This window comes from Thalassophryne amazonica, chromosome 16, assembly GCF_902500255.1.
Source record: "Thalassophryne amazonica chromosome 16, fThaAma1.1, whole genome shotgun sequence".
Classification (NCBI taxonomy): Eukaryota; Metazoa; Chordata; class Actinopteri; order Batrachoidiformes; family Batrachoididae; genus Thalassophryne; species Thalassophryne amazonica.
In genome coordinates this window covers 16,381,879-16,402,188 of record NC_047118.1, presented here as the reverse complement: position 1 = coordinate 16,402,188, position 20,310 = coordinate 16,381,879, and the positions used below count along the sequence as shown (strand labels likewise).

General features: G+C 39.1%; 1 protein-coding gene across 1 annotated transcript in view; it reads left to right on the top strand.

Annotated features, from left to right (window-relative positions):
- usp31 (ubiquitin specific peptidase 31) overlaps positions 1-20,310 on the top strand; it is a 45,188-nt gene that overhangs the window by 17,325 nt on the left and 7,553 nt on the right. The window contains exons 2-15 of the mRNA XM_034190497.1: positions 875-1,009; positions 1,403-1,497; positions 1,588-1,680; positions 2,992-3,127; positions 4,741-4,888; positions 4,981-5,161; positions 7,943-8,054; positions 13,798-13,892; positions 14,844-14,921; positions 16,038-16,167; positions 16,549-16,668; positions 17,761-17,986; positions 18,092-18,250; positions 18,554-18,706. Coding sequence (XP_034046388.1) covers positions 875-1,009; positions 1,403-1,497; positions 1,588-1,680; positions 2,992-3,127; positions 4,741-4,888; positions 4,981-5,161; positions 7,943-8,054; positions 13,798-13,892; positions 14,844-14,921; positions 16,038-16,167; positions 16,549-16,668; positions 17,761-17,986; positions 18,092-18,250; positions 18,554-18,706 — 1,861 coding nt within the window. The remainder of the gene's footprint in view (positions 1-874; positions 1,010-1,402; positions 1,498-1,587; positions 1,681-2,991; positions 3,128-4,740; positions 4,889-4,980; positions 5,162-7,942; positions 8,055-13,797; positions 13,893-14,843; positions 14,922-16,037; positions 16,168-16,548; positions 16,669-17,760; positions 17,987-18,091; positions 18,251-18,553; positions 18,707-20,310) is intronic.

Genomic DNA, 20,310 nt, shown 5'->3' with positions numbered 1-20,310 from the left:
GTCCTCATCAGAGGTGCTAGAGTCTGTAGGATGGCCCTCATCATGGTCGGGAAGGTGCTCCTTGATGTAACCAAGGCCTAAATAAAAAAAAACATATAAAAAAAATCTAGATTTACCATACATTTCATCATTACATCATTAAGGAACTAACCTATGCAAGCTGCAGTACAGTTTCAATATTCAAGAGTAGGCAAAATTAGGTTTAGAGCATCTCTTACCAAGCTTGAGGACATCCTCATCAGCAGTCCAGGACGTGTTAAACTTGTTTCTTAACTGTCAATAAGAAACATTTGCTGTAATTAAAATATGTGTACATGAAGTTCATAGTAATAATATTTGTATGAAATATGTAAAACAGTCATGTATGGAATATACTGTAAAGCATGATTCTGAAATACACCAAAATTATCAACTGTTATTTCATGGACTTTCAGTTGTACTTCCTTCAATTTGAATTCTACTTCCTTCAGTTCAAATTTGAATTGGAATTCTACTTCCTGTTTGCAGCCTCAGTTCAAATTCAATTCAGATTCATGGAATTGAATTGGAATTTGGGAGACATTCAACTCGGAATTTGGCACAAGCCTGCTTCACACATGGACAAGATAAGAAGCAGCTTATTTCTCTTTAAAGTGATCATTTAAGAAGACTAGGTAGTTTCTAGGAGACTCGAAGGTGTTTTTCATCAAGACTGCATCACTGTTCAGGGGATATTTGTTTCAAACATTATGTTTTTAAGAGACAGATGACCTGTTTTAACTGTCTGTTAAGCTTTATGATTTGACTCTTAATTGCACACAAATATAGGTCATTTTAAGGTTGGTGCACTGTTGATGTTGCCCTAATTTAATTTGAGCTATGCTGTTTGTTACAGAATGCTGTTTCAAAAAATGCCTCCCAGTTTAAAGGCAATGCTCAGCACGATGCTCAAGAATTTCTGCTGTGGTTGCTGGACAGAGTACACGAAGACATCAACACTGTCAACCCCAACAGTAGGCCTGCCGTAAAGGTGAGTTTGCTTTTGTTTGTCTTTTTTTTTTTTTACTGCAAAAGGTGTCAGCAGGATATTCACTCAGAGTTAAGTTTATACAAAAATGCTTCTCTGTTTAAACCACACTCACATAATTAACAAGGAAAATCAAAATGCTCCAGCTAGTAGAGGTTAGGCAAACAAAGCTTTTTGTGACATTGCCTGACAGTAATCTGTGTGTGCGTGCACTTTGTTTTTCTTTTGAATGTTCTGAGCTCGTTGAGCTGTGTTTTCTCTTCAGTTGCTGGGAGTGGTCATTAATGATGTATAAGGTTTCATTGCTTTCACAATGGCTTATGAATCCTGATAAACTAGTTTGATTTTTGGCTGATAAAATTTATTTATTTATTTATTGTATTATTATTATTTTAGCCACCCATTGAAGAAGATCACCAAAACATAGAGGGCCCTTCTCCTCCCCTCTCTGCTGGGTCATTTGTGCAAGAACTGTTTCAGGCTCAGTACAGGTAGGCTCACAACGTCCTACTAATATGATTGTCCAGTAAGTTCAGCCTTAGTCTCTTGCAATTTATGTTCTATTTTGCTTCTTTATACAGGTCCTCTCTTACATGCCCACATTGCCAAAAACAGAGCAACACATTTGATCCCTTCCTCTGTATCTCCTTACCGATTCCACTACCGCACACTCGGTGAGTTCTGGCCTGATCTGTGCTACAGCATGAGGTGATAATAATTGAATACAACACGTTTCTCTCAGGATGTTTGCAGAAAATAGTTTTTAGGATGTATGCACACTAGGTGTAGGTTGCCTTGGCTTATGCTTGAGCACGATTTTGTCCCCTGTCCACTCCCCCACTGATTCTTATTCACACTGTATTCACACGTTCAGGCTACCAACTTTTATTTTTAGAAAGAGCACTTTCCCACACATCACAGTAATGGAGTATATCATTGAAAGATGAATGAGTTTTGCCCTGTTCAGATAAGATTAATTTATACAACAAGAGCAATCAGAGATTTCTGACGTCTACCAATCCGGATCTGGATCACCTCCAAAATGTAATGGATTCTTCCATGCCCTAATGTCTATCTGTGGTGCAAATTTGGTGAGAATCCATGAAGTAGTTTTGACGTAATCCTTCAAAGCATATATAAGGTGAAATCTTGATCCAGAATCCAGATTCAGATCCAGATCATCTCCAAAATTTAATGGAGTCTTTCTCGGCCTAATATGTATGTATCTGTGGTTACAATTTGGTGAGAATCAGTGAAGTAGTTTTGATGTAATCCTTCAAAGACTATATAAAGTGAAACTTGATCCAGATCACCTCCAGAATTTAATGGAATCTTCCATGGCCTAATATTCGTCCGTGGTGACAATGTGGTGAGAATCCATGAAGTAGTTTTCACATAATCTTTCAAAGCGTGTATAAAGTGAAATTTGATCCAGAATTTGGATCCAGATCAACTCCAGAATTGAATGGGTTCTTCCTTGGCCGAATATCTATCAGTAGTGAAAATCTTGTCAAAATCCATGCAGTAGTTTAAGGTAATCCTATTAACAGACAGACAGGCAAATAAACGCAGGTCATTTTATTACATCCTTGGCGGACATAATAAGGAAGTGGATTAATGTAATATTTATTATGACTCAGTAGTATGGGATGAGATACATGGCTGCCACTCCTCAAAGCAAAACAAACAAACAAAAAAACAAAGTAAATTACCAGGTTTAACCAGGCTGATCCTGAAGGAGATTATTTTATTTAATTTTTGCCCTGTGGGGGAAAAGCAAACAATCATCATGATTGTTTGAGCATTTCACAATTACAAATTTTATCCATAGCAGTGCTTGGGTGCCATATTTTACCATCTTTTAAACAAGGTTCTGCTAGCAGTGAAGTTATGCATATTTTTGCTTGCTGATTTATGTCAGGTGTCTTATTGGTAAATGAGCAAAAGATAGTGAACTCTGTTCTTTTGTTGTTACTTTTTGGCAGGCCTCTGTATGTGACCGTGGTCTATCAGGGGAAGTACTCTCATTGTATGAGAATTGGCGTTGCCGTACCTCTCAACAGTACTGTCTATCGCCTCAGAGATGCTGTGTCACGTGAAACAAAGATCCCAATGGACCAGGTGCTATTCCTGTCTCTTATCAGCACAGGGTCTGCCAACATGACACTGTATTCTTGACACTCAGTGTTAGCACCATGTTCTTTAAGCCGGTACAGCCTGTGATCACTAGTTTGTTATAAATGCACAATAATCCTGGTTATCTCTGTCAAACATTTTTATAAACCTATTTGCCTTCAGAATTGTAAGGGCAGAGTGCACACATTTATGATAGAGCTACTATGTAACTAAAAGCAAGGATTTTGACAAATGGTTATCTCGCCTTGATTTCATTCCACCTAGGTCTTCTTAAATGCAAGCAGTTTTTTTTATTTTGAACTGCATTTTCTTAAAAACAAACCACATGCACACTCCTCCTTTGGCCTGTTTAGTTTGGGCAGTCACATATCTACTGTGTATGTGTAACTGTTGTCCTTTGATTGCATTCACTTGCACAAGAATTTTGGCACTTGATGTGAAATTGGGTGGGTGGCAGAACACACACACACAGACAGACAGACAGACAGACAGAGAGAGAGAGAGAGAGAGAGAGCGCGCTTTGGTGTTATATGACACTGATGCTGTGATATTATTTCATGGTTAGAATATAGGATTGGGTATCGAGAACTAGTTGTTTTCGGGTATCGTTAAGAAATGATTCGATCCACAGATATCAATCGTGATTTTGCTTAACGATTCCCTTATCGGTCCTTCAGAGCGGCCGTTGTTTTTTTTAGGGTGTTTGTCGGGAAAATGATCATTTCTCTATCTTGATGCAGACCCTGCAGCGGCTCTGTAATCAACCGCTTCCGCGGCGCAACTCCACTTTGAAGTGTGAACCAATGAAGCAATGCTTCGATCTGTTGACTTGTTGGTTCTTTGATTCGCTGCTCTTCAGAAGCGGCAAAATATGTCAATCGTGAGTCACTTTTGTGTGGATTAAAGTCACTAACTGGGATTCTTGTCTTGTTGCAGTCAAGAAAAAAGAATCGTCCTCCGTTCTGTTGGCACATCTCCAAATGCTCCGCGGCTCTCTGCCAAGACAGAGTCCGCTCGAAATTAATAACTTCAAAACGAATTGCCGCTTTAAATAAAATGACACCTCTTTCCAAACGCTGTAATACAGACAATAAACTACAATTGACTAAAACTTTTTTTTTTCCTCCCAAAATGAGATGTCCTGCTGTCTTTATGAATTACATCCTGAAGTACAGCACAGCCAGCTGCAAGAGCTCAGCTCATATGTATGGAAAGACATTCATGTTAATAATGTCTGAAAGAAAATGCTTTTGACAAAAATTACAGATTTTGTTTATTTCTATTTATGTCCAGAGAACAAGGATTCGCCATGTAGAGTTTATTATGTCCAGAGTTTAAGGATCCAGTGACCAGTTTCATATTTATTTACTTTAAGACTCAATAAAGTGTTGACATAGAAAACCTGTAAAGCCTACTTTAGTACACAGAAAATTCACAAGAGGTATCGATAAGGGAATTGATAAGGAATCGGATCGATAAGCAGAATCAATAATGGTATCTGTCGATAAAATGTTATCAATACCCATCCCTATTAGAATATTTATTTGAACAACTTAATGATTTGTTGCTCATTTTAAATTAATACTATTCTCTTTCAGTTCGTGTTGACTGAAATGTATTATGATGGTTTTCATCGTTCTTTTTGCGATGATGATGATGATCTTGACATTATCCAAGAGAGTGATTCCATCTTTGCATTTGAGACACCAGAGTCTTTTAAACTGGAGAACATACGCACAAAAAGAGGCAAGTTAGACTTTCCAATTTTACAAATATTGTGATTTCTCACACTTGGATTGCTACAAGGGGTGATTATGGCATGTTCCTCTGTTTTACAGGAAGTCTTTTAGCAAACCTGAATCATAACAACTTCAAGTATGGGACAGACATCAGCAGGACTCCATCTTTCATGCAGGGTGCAATGACACCTGTAACTGCATCACCCAATAAAAATTTGGGACCAGAAAAAATGATCCTTTTGGTGTGTAACAGAGCTTGCACCGGTCACCAGGGAAAGAGGTACTGCATCTCAGAATATTTAAGGTTGTTTCATGGTGTTACAATCTGTCACACACAAGCAAAGACCTCTAAAAATTCTGTGCTTCTTTTCTTAAGGGGGGTGCGCCTGATAGCACTTCTGCAACATTGATACATTGACCGTCAGACCAGTCCTGCATGCTTATTAATCAGCAGTGTTGTGGAAAGTAACTTTGACAAGTTGCTTGCTTTTTTAGTTGCTTTATACAGGTGCTTTATGCAGTTACTTCATTAGCAGCTTTATGCAATTACTTTATTAGAATCTGCAGAAAACTTGCAACTAATAAGTAATGTAACTAATAAGGTAACGAGTAATCTAACTTGGTTACTCGTAAAATTGAGCAATCAGAAAAGTAACTAATCAGCAAAGTAACTAATAGTTACTTTTCTGAGTACTAAATCTTAAAAATAACCAAATTAGATTGAGTAACTTTATTAATTACATTCAGCAGCTGCCGACAAGGTGTCCGCAGCTACTAATGAAGTAAATGTAAGAAGTAACTGTAAAATATAACTGTATAGACTAACTAATGAAGTAACTTTCCAAAGTTACTTTCCCCAACACTGTTAATCAGCTGTGTGCTGACTTGATTTACCTTATTGACCTAAATAAGATTAGTTTTTTTTTTCTCATCCGAAAATAGATCTGAAAAACACAGGGTCATCTTGTAACTGCAGACAAAAACTTTCACATTATGTACATCCACAACACAACAGTAGATGGTGACAATAACTCTAAAATGTTATCTTCATCACCAAACACAGCAGCCAAATGAGAGGTGGAAGTCTGTCTGTGAGTTAAAATTTACACTCATAGTGCCAAATGTTGTTCTATATTATAACATTACAACCACTTCTCTGCATCCCGTTAATAAGATTGCCACCAGAGCCATCATAAAACGGAATAAATCACAATTATTTATAATTTCAGTTCTCCCAGAATCCCTTCTGTTGCTGTTCCTATGAACTCCTCCCAACAACTCTTTTATATATATATATATTTTGGAACAAACCTCAAACAGACCAGACTGCTATAGCGTAGGAATCGACTGACTGACTGACATGATCTGAGGAGCCAGTTTGCACTGTTATTTGCACCACTGTTTGTTGTATTCAGTCTGCTTTTGTTAGCATAATTTTCAATCAAAAGTATTTTCTTAAAAAAACAAACAAAAACAAAGTATTTTTCCTCAACTGTATCTTGAAAAAGCAGGGTCATCTTATGTTCAGACCAATACAGTATTTTTTGTTTTTCTTCATTTTGAACTTTTAAGCACCATTTCTCACACAGACGGAGGGGAGACATCAGGAAAATTCTAAGTAAATAATTATAATAACACTGAATTCGTCCACGGGTTCCTCATGTAATACGATCTTGTCAGTGAGGGTGGCTGCTTCTTGTTCATCCCCTAAGTGATGGTCTGTCTGAAACACTACACAGTTTTTACACACTTTCTTTACTCTGAGGATTTTTTTTCCCCCCCATATAAGCTTATTTGGTGGGAAAAACAATGAAAGCATGGGCTCTGGAGCCAGAGCCCTTTGCAGTCTTATGTCCCATATTCTTCATCATTTCATAAGGTATTCTAATAATTCCTGAGACAAGCCTTTGAACTTCTGATTTTGCATATTTTGTGTTTAGTGAGATCATATTGGTAACTCTTCTGGGGTAGTTTACAGACAACAAAGTCTGAGTTTGTCAGTGTCTACAAACAAATACAGTAAAGAAAGAAAATAAAGAATATGAAAGTGAGAGAGAAGGCTGAGTGATGTGGAGAGGACAATCAGGAAGTGCAGCGGATTAGTAAGGAAGAAGCGAGGAGGACAGCTATGAAGAGTGGAAAGTTAATTGGTCCAGATGGCATACCAGTAGAGGAATGGAAATGTTTAGAAGAGATGGTAGTGGAGTTTCTAACAAGATTGTTCAATAAAATCTTGTAAAGTGAGAGGATGCCTGAGGAGTGGAGAAGTGTACCGATTCCAATTTTTAAGAATAAGGGTGATATACAGAGCTGCAGTAACTATATGGGGTGTAAAGTTGACCAGCCACAGCATGAAGTTATGTGAAAGAGGTGTGGAAGCAAGGCTTAGAAAAGAGGTGAAGATCTATGAGCAACTATATGGTTTCATGGCAATAAAAATCACTGCATTTGTGATGTTTGCGCTAAGAGGTCAGTGTTCTGTGAAAATTATTTGATCAGACAGCAGTATAAAAATACAAAATGTTTGCTTTTAAGATGGCAAAGTATCCATCCAGATATTCTTTTGTCTTCAGTGCTTCACATAAGTACATTTCTAGACTGAGATTGATGATGCCATCTGTTCCATGTGTGGAGATGTAGCAAGGGCAGGAAGCAAAATCAGTCTTTTGGTCACAGACTGGTGATCTGTATGGATCATTTGTCATATATGTAGCAGAAGTTTTGCTGTTCATTCTGTCAAAAAAAAAACCCCTCAGTAAATCAAAACAATATTTCTTTGCTGGGGACAGTGTGACATTTTTGTGAGGGAAAGAAAACTGGCATTACCCATCAAAATATCATTTAGGGAAAAAAATCCTGTCTCTGATTACTTTATAACATCCTTCACTCACTATGTGCAACTATGCTTCACTAAAAATTCTTTGTGTAATGACTGCTTTTGTTGTTGCTTAAAAACAATTGTATATTCTATGAAAATTGTATTGCAAACCTTTTTAAACTACTTCTGCACAGATTCTTATGTATTGGTCAGGAGCTAATCAGTTTGTGTTATGCCATTTAGATTTGGCCTTCCTTTTGTACTGTACATGGATCGCACTGTGACCTGGGATGCTTTACAGAAAGAGATCCTGGAGAAAATGCGACACCTTTTGAGGCCTGGGGTCTACATTCAGGTAGAAAGAGGGCTGATTGATTGTAAAGGATTTAATCTTGCTTTAATAAAACCCTAAGGTTTGAGAGAGATTTAGATAAGTTACAGATGTTTGGTATTTAGGTGTTGGAGTACTTCACACACCTCCTGTGTATTTCTGTTATATTTAGCAGATCCATGTAGCATCCTTGAAGTGATCAGGAGTTTGAAGTAAATAGACGATTTTTAAAATACGAGGTCTGTGAGAAAAGTATCGACCTTTTTATTTTTTTCAAAAATTATATGGATTTGAATCACGTGCGATTACATCAGACAAGCTTGAACCCTCGTGGGCATGCGAGAGTTTTTTCACAGCTGTCGGTTACATCATTCGCCTGTGGGCAGGCTTTGAGTGAGGAGTGGTCCACCCCTCCCGTCGGAATTCCTTTGTCTAACAACTTGCTGAGAGACTGGCGCTTTGCTTTATCAACATTTTTTCAGAACCCGTGAGGCAGATCGAAGTGGACACCATTCGAGAAATTCAGCTGGTTTTCGGTGAAAATTTTAACGGCTGATGAGAGATTATGGAGTCTTACTGTCACTTTGACTTCCCACGGAGCAGGACGTTGCGCTGCGCTCTTAGGCGCCGTCATCAGCCTGTTTCGAGCTGAAAACCTCCAAATTTAAGCCTCTGTTGACCCAGGACGTCGTGAGAGAACAGAGAAGTTTCAGAAGAGCTCGGGATCAGCAGTTTATCTGGAAATTCCACTGTTAAAGGAGATTTTGTAATGAAAGACGTGCGGATGGGTCCGCGCGTCGGGACGCAGCCGGCGCGGTCGGCGGCACAGGAAAAACACCTCCGTTGGAAGCCTTAAGGACAAGTTGGAACATGTCCAGCTGTTAAACAATTTCTCAGATACTCACTCTACTGAAAGCCATCAAAAGCCGCCTGTTTTTTACAAATGGTTATCAACACGGAGGTGTTTTTCCTGTGGCGCCGCGCCGGCTGCCTGCCGACGCGCCAATCTGTCGACACGTCTTTCATTACAAAATCTCCTTGAACAGTGGAATGTCCGGATAAACTGATGATCCCGGGCTCTTCTGAAACTTCTCTGTTCTCTCACGATGTCCTGGGTCAACAGAGGCTTAAATTTGGAGGTTTTCAGCTCGAAACAGGCTGACGACGGCGCCTCAGAGCGCGGCGCGATGTCCCGCTCCGTGGGAAGTCCTTAAAGCAACAGTAAGACTCCATAATCTCTCATCAGCCGTGAAAATTTTCACCGAAAACCAGCTGAATTTCTCGAATGGTGTCCACTTCGATCTGCCTCACAGGTTCTGAAAAAACTTTGATAAAGCAAAGCGCCAGTCTCTCAGGAAGTTGTCAGACAAAGGGATTCCGACGGGAGGGGTGGACCACTCCTCACTCAAAGCCAGCTCACAGGCGAATGACGTAACCGACAGGCGTGACAAAACTCACGCATGCGCACGAGGGTTCAAGGTTGGCTGATGTAATCGCACGTGATTCAAATCCATATAGTTTTTGAAAAAAATAAAAAGGTACGTTATTTTTCTCGCAGACCTCGTAGATTAATCTCCATTTAACCACTTTCCCTCTTGCATCGAAAATGATGCATCCCCTTGTAATATTCCATTCTGCATTATGAGGGAACAGAACATAATGTTGCTTTTATAGTCACACTATATATCTTCCCTGTCCAGACTAAGTCTCTCATGTGATTATGTTCTACAGTTTATGTGGGTGATTATGCTCCTTGATTTTTGTCGCATTTAGTATTGGTATATAATTGAGTAACTACATAGAAAGTGACATTGCAACTGCACAATGTAACCATTTAATGTGGTGTATTTGGAATGGGGAAAACGTGCCAAAAAATGTATTTTTGCACAGCTTGGTTAATGAAATATATAGCATATAGCTTGTGTACACTTCATCATGGAAAACTGACAACTCTTACCTTGTGGTTATGTCACAGAAATCCTCAGGCTAGAATTATTAATCTGACACATCTTTTTTGACTGATAATGTAATACAACCAAATTATGCTGTCCCACTGACCTCTTAATTCTTCAGGCAATTATGTGATGAGTGTACATCAGTGTTTCTGTGGTTTGCTCAAAAATACACCAGTGAGCAGCAGAGAAGCAAATATAACATGAAATTTTCACAGTTTGGATCAGACGTACAGTCATTGGGTGAACCTCAGATTCATGTATGTTGGGTTTGGGTAGGATTGCTTCTGTCAGAAGTTCTCGCTTTGCCAGTCTTACTTGCCTTGAGCCTCTTACATGATTGTATATGGAATATGTTGGAATAGATTAAGACATAAATGTTACTGAAAGAAAATTCTTCAGACTGTTAAATATCTATCTTTGTTGAGAACCATTTCTCAAGTACCACAGTACAGTACCACAGACTAAAACAGTTAAATGTGGTCTATTAAACATTAGATCTCTCTCTTCTAAGTCCCTGTTAGTAAATGATATAATAATTGATCAACATATTGATTTATTCTGCCTTACAGAAACCTGGTTACAGCAGGATGAATATGTTAGTTTAAATGAGTCAACACCCCCGAGTCACACTAACTGCCAGAACGCTCGTAGCACGGGCCGAGGCGGACGATTAGCAGCAATCTTCCACTCCAGTTTGTTAATTAATCAAAAACCCAGACAGAACTTTAATTCATTTGAAAGCTTGTCTCTTAGTCTTATCCATCCAAATTGGAAGTCCCAAAAACCAGTTTTATTTGTTGTTATCTATCGTCCACCTGGTCATTACTGTGAGTTTCTCTGTGAATTTTCGGACCTTTTGTCTGACTTAGTGCTTAGCTCAGATAAGATAATTATAGTGGGCGATTTTAACATCCACACAGATGCTGAGAATGACAGCCTCAACACTGCATTTAATCTATTGTTAGACTTGATTGGCTTTGCTCAAAATGTAAATCAGTCCACCCACCACTTTAATCATACCTTAGATCTTGTTCTGACTTATGGTATGGAAATTAAAGACTTAACAGTATTCCCTGAAAACCCCCTTCTGTCTGATCATTTCTTAATAACGTTTACTCTGATGGACTAACCAGCAGTGGGGAATAAGTTTCATTACAGTAGAAGTCTTTCAGAAAGCGCTGTAACTAGGTTTAAGTATATGATTCCTTCTTTATGTTCTCCAATGCCATATACCAACTCAGGGCAGAGTAGCTACCTAAACTCTGTGAGTGAGATAGATTATCTCGTCAATAGTTTTATATCCTCATTGAGGACAACTTTGGATGCTGTAGCTCCTCTGAAAAAGAGAGCCTTAAATCAGAAGTGCCTGACTCCGTGGTATAACTCACAAACTCGCAGCTTAAAGCAGATAACCCGTAAGTTGGAGAGGAAATGGCGTCTCACTAATTCAGAAGATCTTCACTTAGCCTGGAAAAAGTCTGTTGCTCTATAAAAAAGCCCTCCATAAAGCTAGGACATCTTACTACTCATCACTAATTGAAGAAAATAAGAACAACCCCAGGTTTCTTTTCAGCACTGTAGCCAGGCTGACAAAGAGTCAGAGCTCTATTGAGCCGAGTATTCCTTTAACTTTAACTAGTAATGACTTCATGACTTTCTTTGCTAATAAAATTTTAACTATTAGAGAAAAAATTACTCATAACCATCCCAAAGACATATCGTTCTCTTTGGCTGCTTTCAGTGATGCCGGTATTTGGTTAGACTCTTTCTCTCCGATTGTTCTGTCTGAGTTATTTTCATAAGTTACTTCCTAAAAACCATCAACATTGTCTATTAGACCCCGTTCCTACCAGGCTGCTCAAGGAAGCCCTACCATTAATTAATACGTTGATCTTAAATATGATCAATCTATCTATTAGTTGGCTATGTACCACAGGCTTTTAAGGTGGCAGTAATTAAACCATTACTTAAAAAGCCATCACTTGACCCAGCTGTCTTAGCTAATTATAGGCCAATCTCCAACCTTCCTTTTCTCTCAAAAATTCTTGAAAGGGTAGTTGTAAAACAGCTAACCGGTCATCTGCAGAGGAATGGTCTATTTGAAGAGTTTCAGTCAGGGTTTAGAGTTCATCATAGTACAGAAACAGCATTAGTGAAGGTTACAAATGATCTTCTTATGGCCTCAGACAGTGGACTCATCTCTGTGCTTGTTCTGTTAGACCTCAGTGCTGCTTTTGATACTGTTGACCATAAAATTTTATTACAGAGATTAAAGCATGCCATAGGTATTAAAGGTACTGCGCTGCGGTGGTTTGAATCATATTTATCTAATAGATTACAATTTGGTCATGTAAATGGGGAATCTTCTTCACAGACTAAGGTTAATTATGGAGTTCCACAAGGTTCTGTGCTAGGACCAATTTTATTCACTTTATACATGCTTCCCTTAGGCAGTATTATTAGACAGCATTGCTTAAATTTTCATTGTTGCGCAGCTGATGCTCAGCTTTATCTATCCATGAAGCCAGAGGACACACACCAATTAGCTAAATTGCAAGATTGTCTTACAGACATAAGGACATGGATGACCTCTAATTTTCCTGCTTTTACTTTGAGAAATCTTGGAGTCATTTTTGATCAGGATATGTCATTCAATGCGCATATTAAACAAATATGTAGGACTGCTTTTTTGCGTTTGCGCAGTATCTCTAAAATTAGAAAGGTCTTGTCTCAGAGTGATGCTGAAAAACTAATTCATGCATTTATTTCCTCTAGGCTGGACTATTGTAATTCATTATTATCAGGTTGTCCTAAAAGTTCCCTGAAAAGCCTTCAGTTAATTCAAAATGCTGCAGCTAGAGTACTGACATGGGCTAGAAGGAGAGAGCATATTTCACCCATATTGGCCTCTCTTCATTGGCTTCCTGTTAATTCTAGAATAGAATTTAAAATTCTTCTTCTTACTTATAAGGTTTTGAATAATCAGGTCCCATCTTATCTTAGGGACCTCATAGTACCATATCACCCCAATAGAGCGCTTCGCTCTCAGACTGCAGGCTTACTTGTAGTTCCTAGGGTTTGTAAGAGTAGAATGGGAGGCAGAGCCTTCAGCTTTCAGGCTCCTCTCCTCTGGAACCAGCTCCCAATTCAGATCAGGGAGACAGACACCCTCTCTACTTTTAAGATTAGGCTTAAAACTTTCCTTTTTGCTAAAGCTTATAGTTAGGGCTGGATCAGGTGACCCTGAACCATCCCTTAGTTATGCTGCTATAGACTTAGACTGCTGGGGGTTCCCATGATGCACTGAGTGTTTCTTTCTCTTTTTGCTCTGTATGCACCACTCTGCATTTTATCATTAGTGATTGATCTCTGCTCCCCTCCACAGCGTGTCTTTTTCCTGGTTCTCTCCCTCAGCCCCAACCAGTCCCAGCAGAAGACTGCCCCTCCCTGAGCCTGGTTCTGCTGGAGGTGTCTTCCTGTTAAAAGGGAGTTTTTCCTTCCCACTGTCGCCAAGTGCTTGCTCACAGGGGGTCGTTTTGACAGTTGGGGTTTTTCCGTAATTATTGTATGGCTTTGCCTTACAATATGAAGCGCCTTGGGGCAACTGTTTGTTGTGATTTGGCGCTATATAAATGAAATTGATTTGATTTGAAGTAAATAAATCCATTTTCAAAGTATTAAAGGGGTTTGTATGATATCTTACACCTTGACAGTGCTGTTTGGAGTGAAGTCCATTATTTGCATCACCATTTTTACTGTAGTAAAGTTGACTCCACTGTAATGTGTTAATTATACAGTGTGTCTCTGTTTAGGTGGGACCGTTCAGTCTTCGGGTAGTTGGCGTTGTTGGCATTACTTATCTCCTTCCCCAAGATGAACGGCCTCTATGTCATCCAACTGTGGATCGGTCAGTATTCCCTATCATTTTAAACATGAAGCATATCTGGAAAAATAAATGTATATTTTAAGAGTTTGGCTTCAAATTACTGCTTAAAATGCTACATGTGGAATTCCGTATTGTTATGAAGTCGAGCATATTCTGATTTTGAATGTATTTTCCGTTTTATCTTTTATCTTCACTTGCAACACATGTCAAATCAGAGCCAATGAAAGGTGTTTCATCTGTTATGTTGAGCAGGAAATTGCTCCTTGAAGCTTGGAAAATGCACATTTGATAACAGTGTGTGAGAAGAGATACTTAATATCAAAGCAACACAGTAGATTTAGCAACACTAATCATTTTGAAAAAGGTAAATTGCATGGCTTTTTCCCCTGAGGGTTTTCTCAGGTTGATGGATGCCAGTGAAAAGTCATAATTACATTCAGATATTCTGAAGCAAACAATCTATACAGATTAGTTATGCAGCAATGATAAATCTGTGCAGTGCTGTAGCCTAGTTCTTTGATTTTTCTCTCTTCACTTTTCCCTGATTGTTGCATGCTTTTTTAGGCCTGGTTAAATGACAAGCCCCAACTTGCTTGTGACTGTTTGTTACTATGCCAGTTTAGCATGTTTGGCTGTTGATACAAACATTCTCAGTTATAAAACAAGTCACAGCACCACAGTTCTATGAATCAAAGTTAAAGAATAGGAATTGTTATTATTATTGTGGGAGACTGATTCCTGTGAATCTGCTGTTGACTGCTGTGCTCTTTTGTAACCACATTAATGCTGTTACAATAGACATTGTTACGTTAAGAACAGCTGAATATTTTAGGCTTTTCTAAAACCTTATGTTGTTACGTCTTTCTGTTCAGTTGCACAGGAAGGACATAGTACACATAACTGCAAGAGATGTAAATTTTTGTCCACGCTAAAATGAATTCCATGTCTTTTCTAATGTTCTTTATACCGAAGGGCGTACAAGTCTTGTGGACAAGGAGGGCCACCCCATGTGAAGATTGTGGTAGAGTGGGACAAAGAGACCAAAGAATAGTGAGTGAAAGAGAATAATTGCTGTATTTGTTATTTGATTGTGGGATGCACAAGTTAAACTACTGTGTTAATTTTAAGGAGTATAACATAGCAGTTGTGTCCTCTATCCTGTTATTTAGAGTCAGGTCCATATGTAGTTGGACAGTAACACAATAATTTTTGCTTTTGTACACCACCATAATGGAGTTGAAATGAAACAAACGTGGTTGTAATATTGTTGTTGTTGTAACCTTTATTTCACCAGGTTTGTCCCATTGAAATCAGAAGATTTCTTTTTCAAGGGAGACCTGACCAAAAATAGCAGCAATACACAGTTTCAACAAACAGTCACGCAGACTCAATACAGTACAAATATGTATGAAAACATCAGTTAAAGCAGTGACATTCAGAAAGTCTGCATTCCAGCCTTTTAACTGGCCTTTTAACTGTAATAGTTTGATTCAAGGGATTTACAGTAACAAAATTACAGAAACTGTAATTGTCCAACTACTTATGGACCTAACTGTACATAACTTTCACAGCAGTTGTCATTTTTCAATCCTAAAATAATAAAGCATAATATTTTGTATTACTGTTTTTTGAAGTATGTCACACCTGTCAAAAATATTGTCTGTCTGTCTATTTCTGTGTTATGAACTCTTTAATTTGGGAGTTTTGTGCGTTGTTGTGGTGTATTTTTATTTCTGGCATTTATTCTTTTATATTGGAGTTTATTTTGTTTAGTGCTTTGATTCTTTGGCAAGTTCTATACAAATAGTCATTATAATTGCTGTTATTAATAAACTTGTGACTTTTTGGTATATATGTCGCAACGGACCATAAGACGCAGGGCCTCCCAAGCTAATTGAAAAAAAAAAAACAAAACCTGACTTGTATTCCGGAAAATACAATATACTAATAAAGTCTAAAAAAAAAGTCAATGTAACTATATAAAAGCTTGAGCTTTCTCCCTTTAAAATAACAAATGATTAGTAAGTTTTTTTGACATCTGTCACCAATATTTCTTTTAAATGGGAGGGTGAAGTCTAGTCTCTAGATCAGAGGTAAGCAGCACTGCTAAGATTTTGGAGGCTTTCCTTGTAGCCGATCACCTCGCTGTGTTTTGTTTTCCTGCAGTCTGTTTGGACACACCGAGGAGGAGTACATTCCTGACGCTGAAAGTGTGTATCTGCACAGGGAGCAGCATCACCAGCCCCAGGCTTGCACTCTTGCTCAGTGCTTTCAGCTCTACACAAAAGAGGAGCAGGTAACATTCTGAGCACACATGCATACACACATGCTGACTGACGCAGTTTTGGCCGAGTTCAGTGTATAATTTGTTTGGAAGTTCAGACAGAATTGCATTTCCTCTGCAATCTATCTTATTATTCTTTTGCTCAAATTCGGAAGCCTTTCTCAGGCTTTGGTTTTACTGTGTGTTTTACTCAAAATGCTATGTTTGGGATAAATTAAAACTCCTAAGCAGCAGCCTACACATGTGTACGTTGTGGTATAACGTTTATGGTACTCTTCAGTACGTGGGAAACGGGCGGAAAAGCGAGAGCCTCACCCCGAGAGACGCTTATTTTACAGTGTGGTTAGACTTTGTCCTTGATGGCTGCTGTTTTTGTGTGTATGTGTGTTTCAGCTGGCCCCAGATGATGCCTGGCGTTGTCCCCACTGCAGACAGCTGCAGCAGGGCCGCATTAAACTCAGTCTGTGGACGCTGCCGGATGTGCTCATACTGCATCTCAAGCGGTTCAGACAGGTACGCCACCCGAACAAAGAAACTTTGAACCAAGACTGGCTTTCTGGTTGTGGAGAATAATTTTTCTTAACCTCGGCCAGGCGACAAACCTCTAGAGGAGGGGTGGTGGTTGATCATTTCATTTGTATATATACAAGATTTTTTGCAAAAGTCAACAGTATATTTTGACAATTTTGTGGAGAGAGGGTACTAATGTCAGGAAGCAGTTTAGTCAGCATTGGTGGTCTGAGTTTGTGTAATTTCTTTTGTCCTTTTGTCACTTTTTTATCGTTCTGGCAGAGTTTTATACTCTGACACATTTTGCTTGGTGCTAAACAATTTTAAGAGAAGAGATTGTGCAGTCGATTTACACTCCTATCCTCATCTGTGGTCATGAAGTTTGGGTAATGGCTGAAAGAATAAGGTCCTGGATAGAAGTGGTGGAAATGAGATTGCTCTGTTGGGTATCTGGCCTTACACTCAGGGACAGGGTGGGAAGTATGACTAGTGACTCTGAGTAGAGCCACTGCTTCGTCACATTGAAAGTAGCCAGTTGAGGTGGTTCTGGCATCTGATGACAATACTCCCTGTGTGTCTCCCGAGGGAGGTCTCTCTTTGGTAAAACCAACCGGGAGGAGGCCCTGGGGAAAACCCAGGGCACGCCGGAGTGATAGTAATGCTCAGCTGGCGTGGGAATGCCTTGGGGTTCCCCCAGGAAGAGTTAGAGGACTTGTCTGAGGGTAGCGTAATATGGGATGAGCTGCTTGGTGTCACCTGGGCCTGGATAAATGGCAGAAAGTGAATGAATAAATGAGATTGTGCCTTTTTTTTTTTAAACTCTTTATTTACATTAATGTGGCATATATGTAGGAATCATGTAACTGTTAGTTGATGTTTTTTCTTCTATCTTATTCTTTAGAGAAAAGAAAACTTGGCATTTTCTGATCCAATTTTCTTCTGCACTTTTTTAGTGAGGAAAACAACAGCTAACACTTCTTTAGTTTTGTCAGTTTTTTTTTTTTGCTGCTTCAGTGGTGTATAATTGTTTCGTTCTTTGGGATTTGTTTACAACGTTACTAAACAGACTGATATATGGCTGTCACTCTTTTTTAGGAAGGAGACAGAAGGGTCAAAATGCAGAATATGGTGAGGTTTCCTCTGATGGGCATGGATATGGCACCTCATGTCGTGAAGAGAAGCCAAAGTAGCTGGAGTTTACCATCTCACTGGTCACCGTGGAGACGGTCTTACGGTTTGGGTAGGAATCCCGATGACTTCCTGTATGACCTGTATGCTGTGTGCAACCACCATGGGAATATGCACGGCGGTCACTACACAGGTAGCAAAATAAACAGTAACAGGATCTGTAGCAGTTGGCACAATATAAAGATGATGTCTCACTGTGCATTCTCAACCCCATTTTCCTTTTGCTTTGCTAAATCAGCGTACTGTAAGAACTCCATCGACGGGCAGTGGTACTGCTTTGATGATACCGAGGTTTCACCGGTACCTGATGATGATGTTTGTCAGCAGACGGCCTACATACTGTTCTACCAGCGGAGGACTGCCATTCCCTCCTGGTCAGCCAACAGCTCTGTTGCTGGTTAGTTTTAGTTTGCTTTTTTCATTTGACCTTAAAATTTTAATCAAGATATGATCCACTTTTGTTTTGTGCAACAAACATCATGTGTTTCATGGTATGTCTATCTGAGAGTGCACATGCGTTTGGCCATGTACTGCATTGTGTAACCAACTTTTGAAAGAATGGCCAAAATGCTGTTCTGGTGCAGTATTTGCATAAACACAGCCATTTGTATATAAATTGTATAAAGAACCAGTTTATATTAATATTATTCTGCTGTGAAGTATCTCATAGATTGGAGGGTTTTTATTTTTCCGTACACAGGTTCTACCAGTTCTTCCTTGTGTGACCACTGGATCAACAGGCTGCCTGGTAGTCGGCCCGCTAGCTTGGCCTCCGGAGCTTCATCCAGACGCACTTCTTTGGCTTCACTGGCTGAGTCAGTGGAGTTTACAGGAGAGCGTAATGAAGATGATGGTAAGAGAAGTGCTGGTGCCATGAATGACATTTTACACATTAATGTAGCAGCCAACAACTATTTTCTATTTTAAGATTTGCAGAGAGTGAAGCAACACTGCTTCTGCTCTGACCTTTTCTGCTCCATGTTTACATTCCCATACTGGTCACACATGTGCTTTTCATGCATGAGATTTCTGCACGTGTACATTTAGGCTATTCAAGTCCTGCCCTGTGAAACTATTGCCCCTATGTTTATAGAGACAATAATACTCACTAGTTGATGTGTAACTGTAGGATTTTTATTTTATTGGTTTTTATTCCCCGCTGACTGAAGGCCCAAAGGGAGATTATGTCGTGGCGATTTCTGTCTGTTTATCCGTCCTCTCACGCTTTTAGGGGGAATTTCATGAAACTTTGTACAAGTGCTTGTTATAGGTTGGTAATACACATATTTTCATATTGTTCCAGTTGAGCTCATTTTACCCGAGTTATGACCTTTGATCAACAAAGGTAGACTCCATCAGTTTCATGCTTGGTTGCCTGCATTCTGAAATCAACTCCTCTCATATTTTTAGTGGGAAGTTTGGGAAACTTGGTACAATTCCTTGTTATTGGTTGGTAATATGCATATTGTAATATTGTACAAGATTGACATTTTGGCAGAGTTATGGCCCTTGGTTAACAAACCTAGGCACTGCTAATTTCACGAATTGGTGCCTGCATTCTGAAATCAACTCCTCTCACATTTTTAGGAGGAATTTCAGGAAACGTACAATTCCTTGAAATATTAACAGAATGTAGCAAGCACTTGTACCAAAGCAGCAATTGCTGGCAGGGGATATTGCGCTCTCAGAGCACTCTTGTTCAAGATGGCGGACTGCAACAACTTTATGGAAATACATCCTAAAATCACATTTAGAAGATCAAAATGCCCTCAAACCAGGAATAGTGAAACTAGATTTCATGCATCTGAATTTTCCCATATAGAGCGTGCCAACTGGTATTCCTTTTGCTCAGTGGGTAGGGGGGAGGGTGGAGGGGCTGAGAAGGAGGGCTTTTTTTAAGCTGAAAGCTGTTCGTGTGACATCTAGTGGCAGGGAAAAAACAAACATTAAGACCATCTTTTGCATATTGTGTTTTCCCATATTGTTGAAGAACATTAAAATTAGCTGTTGTAAAGGGATTGTTTATCACTACATTTTAAAGATTGTTGTATAATCTCTATTGTAATGAAAGCTCATTTGCATTTTTAAATTGCTTAATTAGTTTTTAAGAATACTTTTAATAGGCAGCCAAACAATCTGAGGCAAAAACATGCTGTCACCATTGTTAGGGAAAACTGAAGTCCATTGGACTTTTCTGATGACATTTCTGTTGTCATCAAAATATGCCACAAGGTTTCACAGTAGAAATAATTTGGAACTGCTGGTCTTAACTTAAAAATCCCAAATTCTAGACCTGTTATTCAATTTGTATGGTGGTTCACAGAGAATTTGTACTGGCAGAAAGTGATGTGATGCTTCACATCTTACTGGAGCGAGTAAACCTGCTCAGTTGACCACAGAACAGTTCGTCTCAGTAACCAGTCCACACTCTGTTCAACAAATTGACTGAGGGAAATC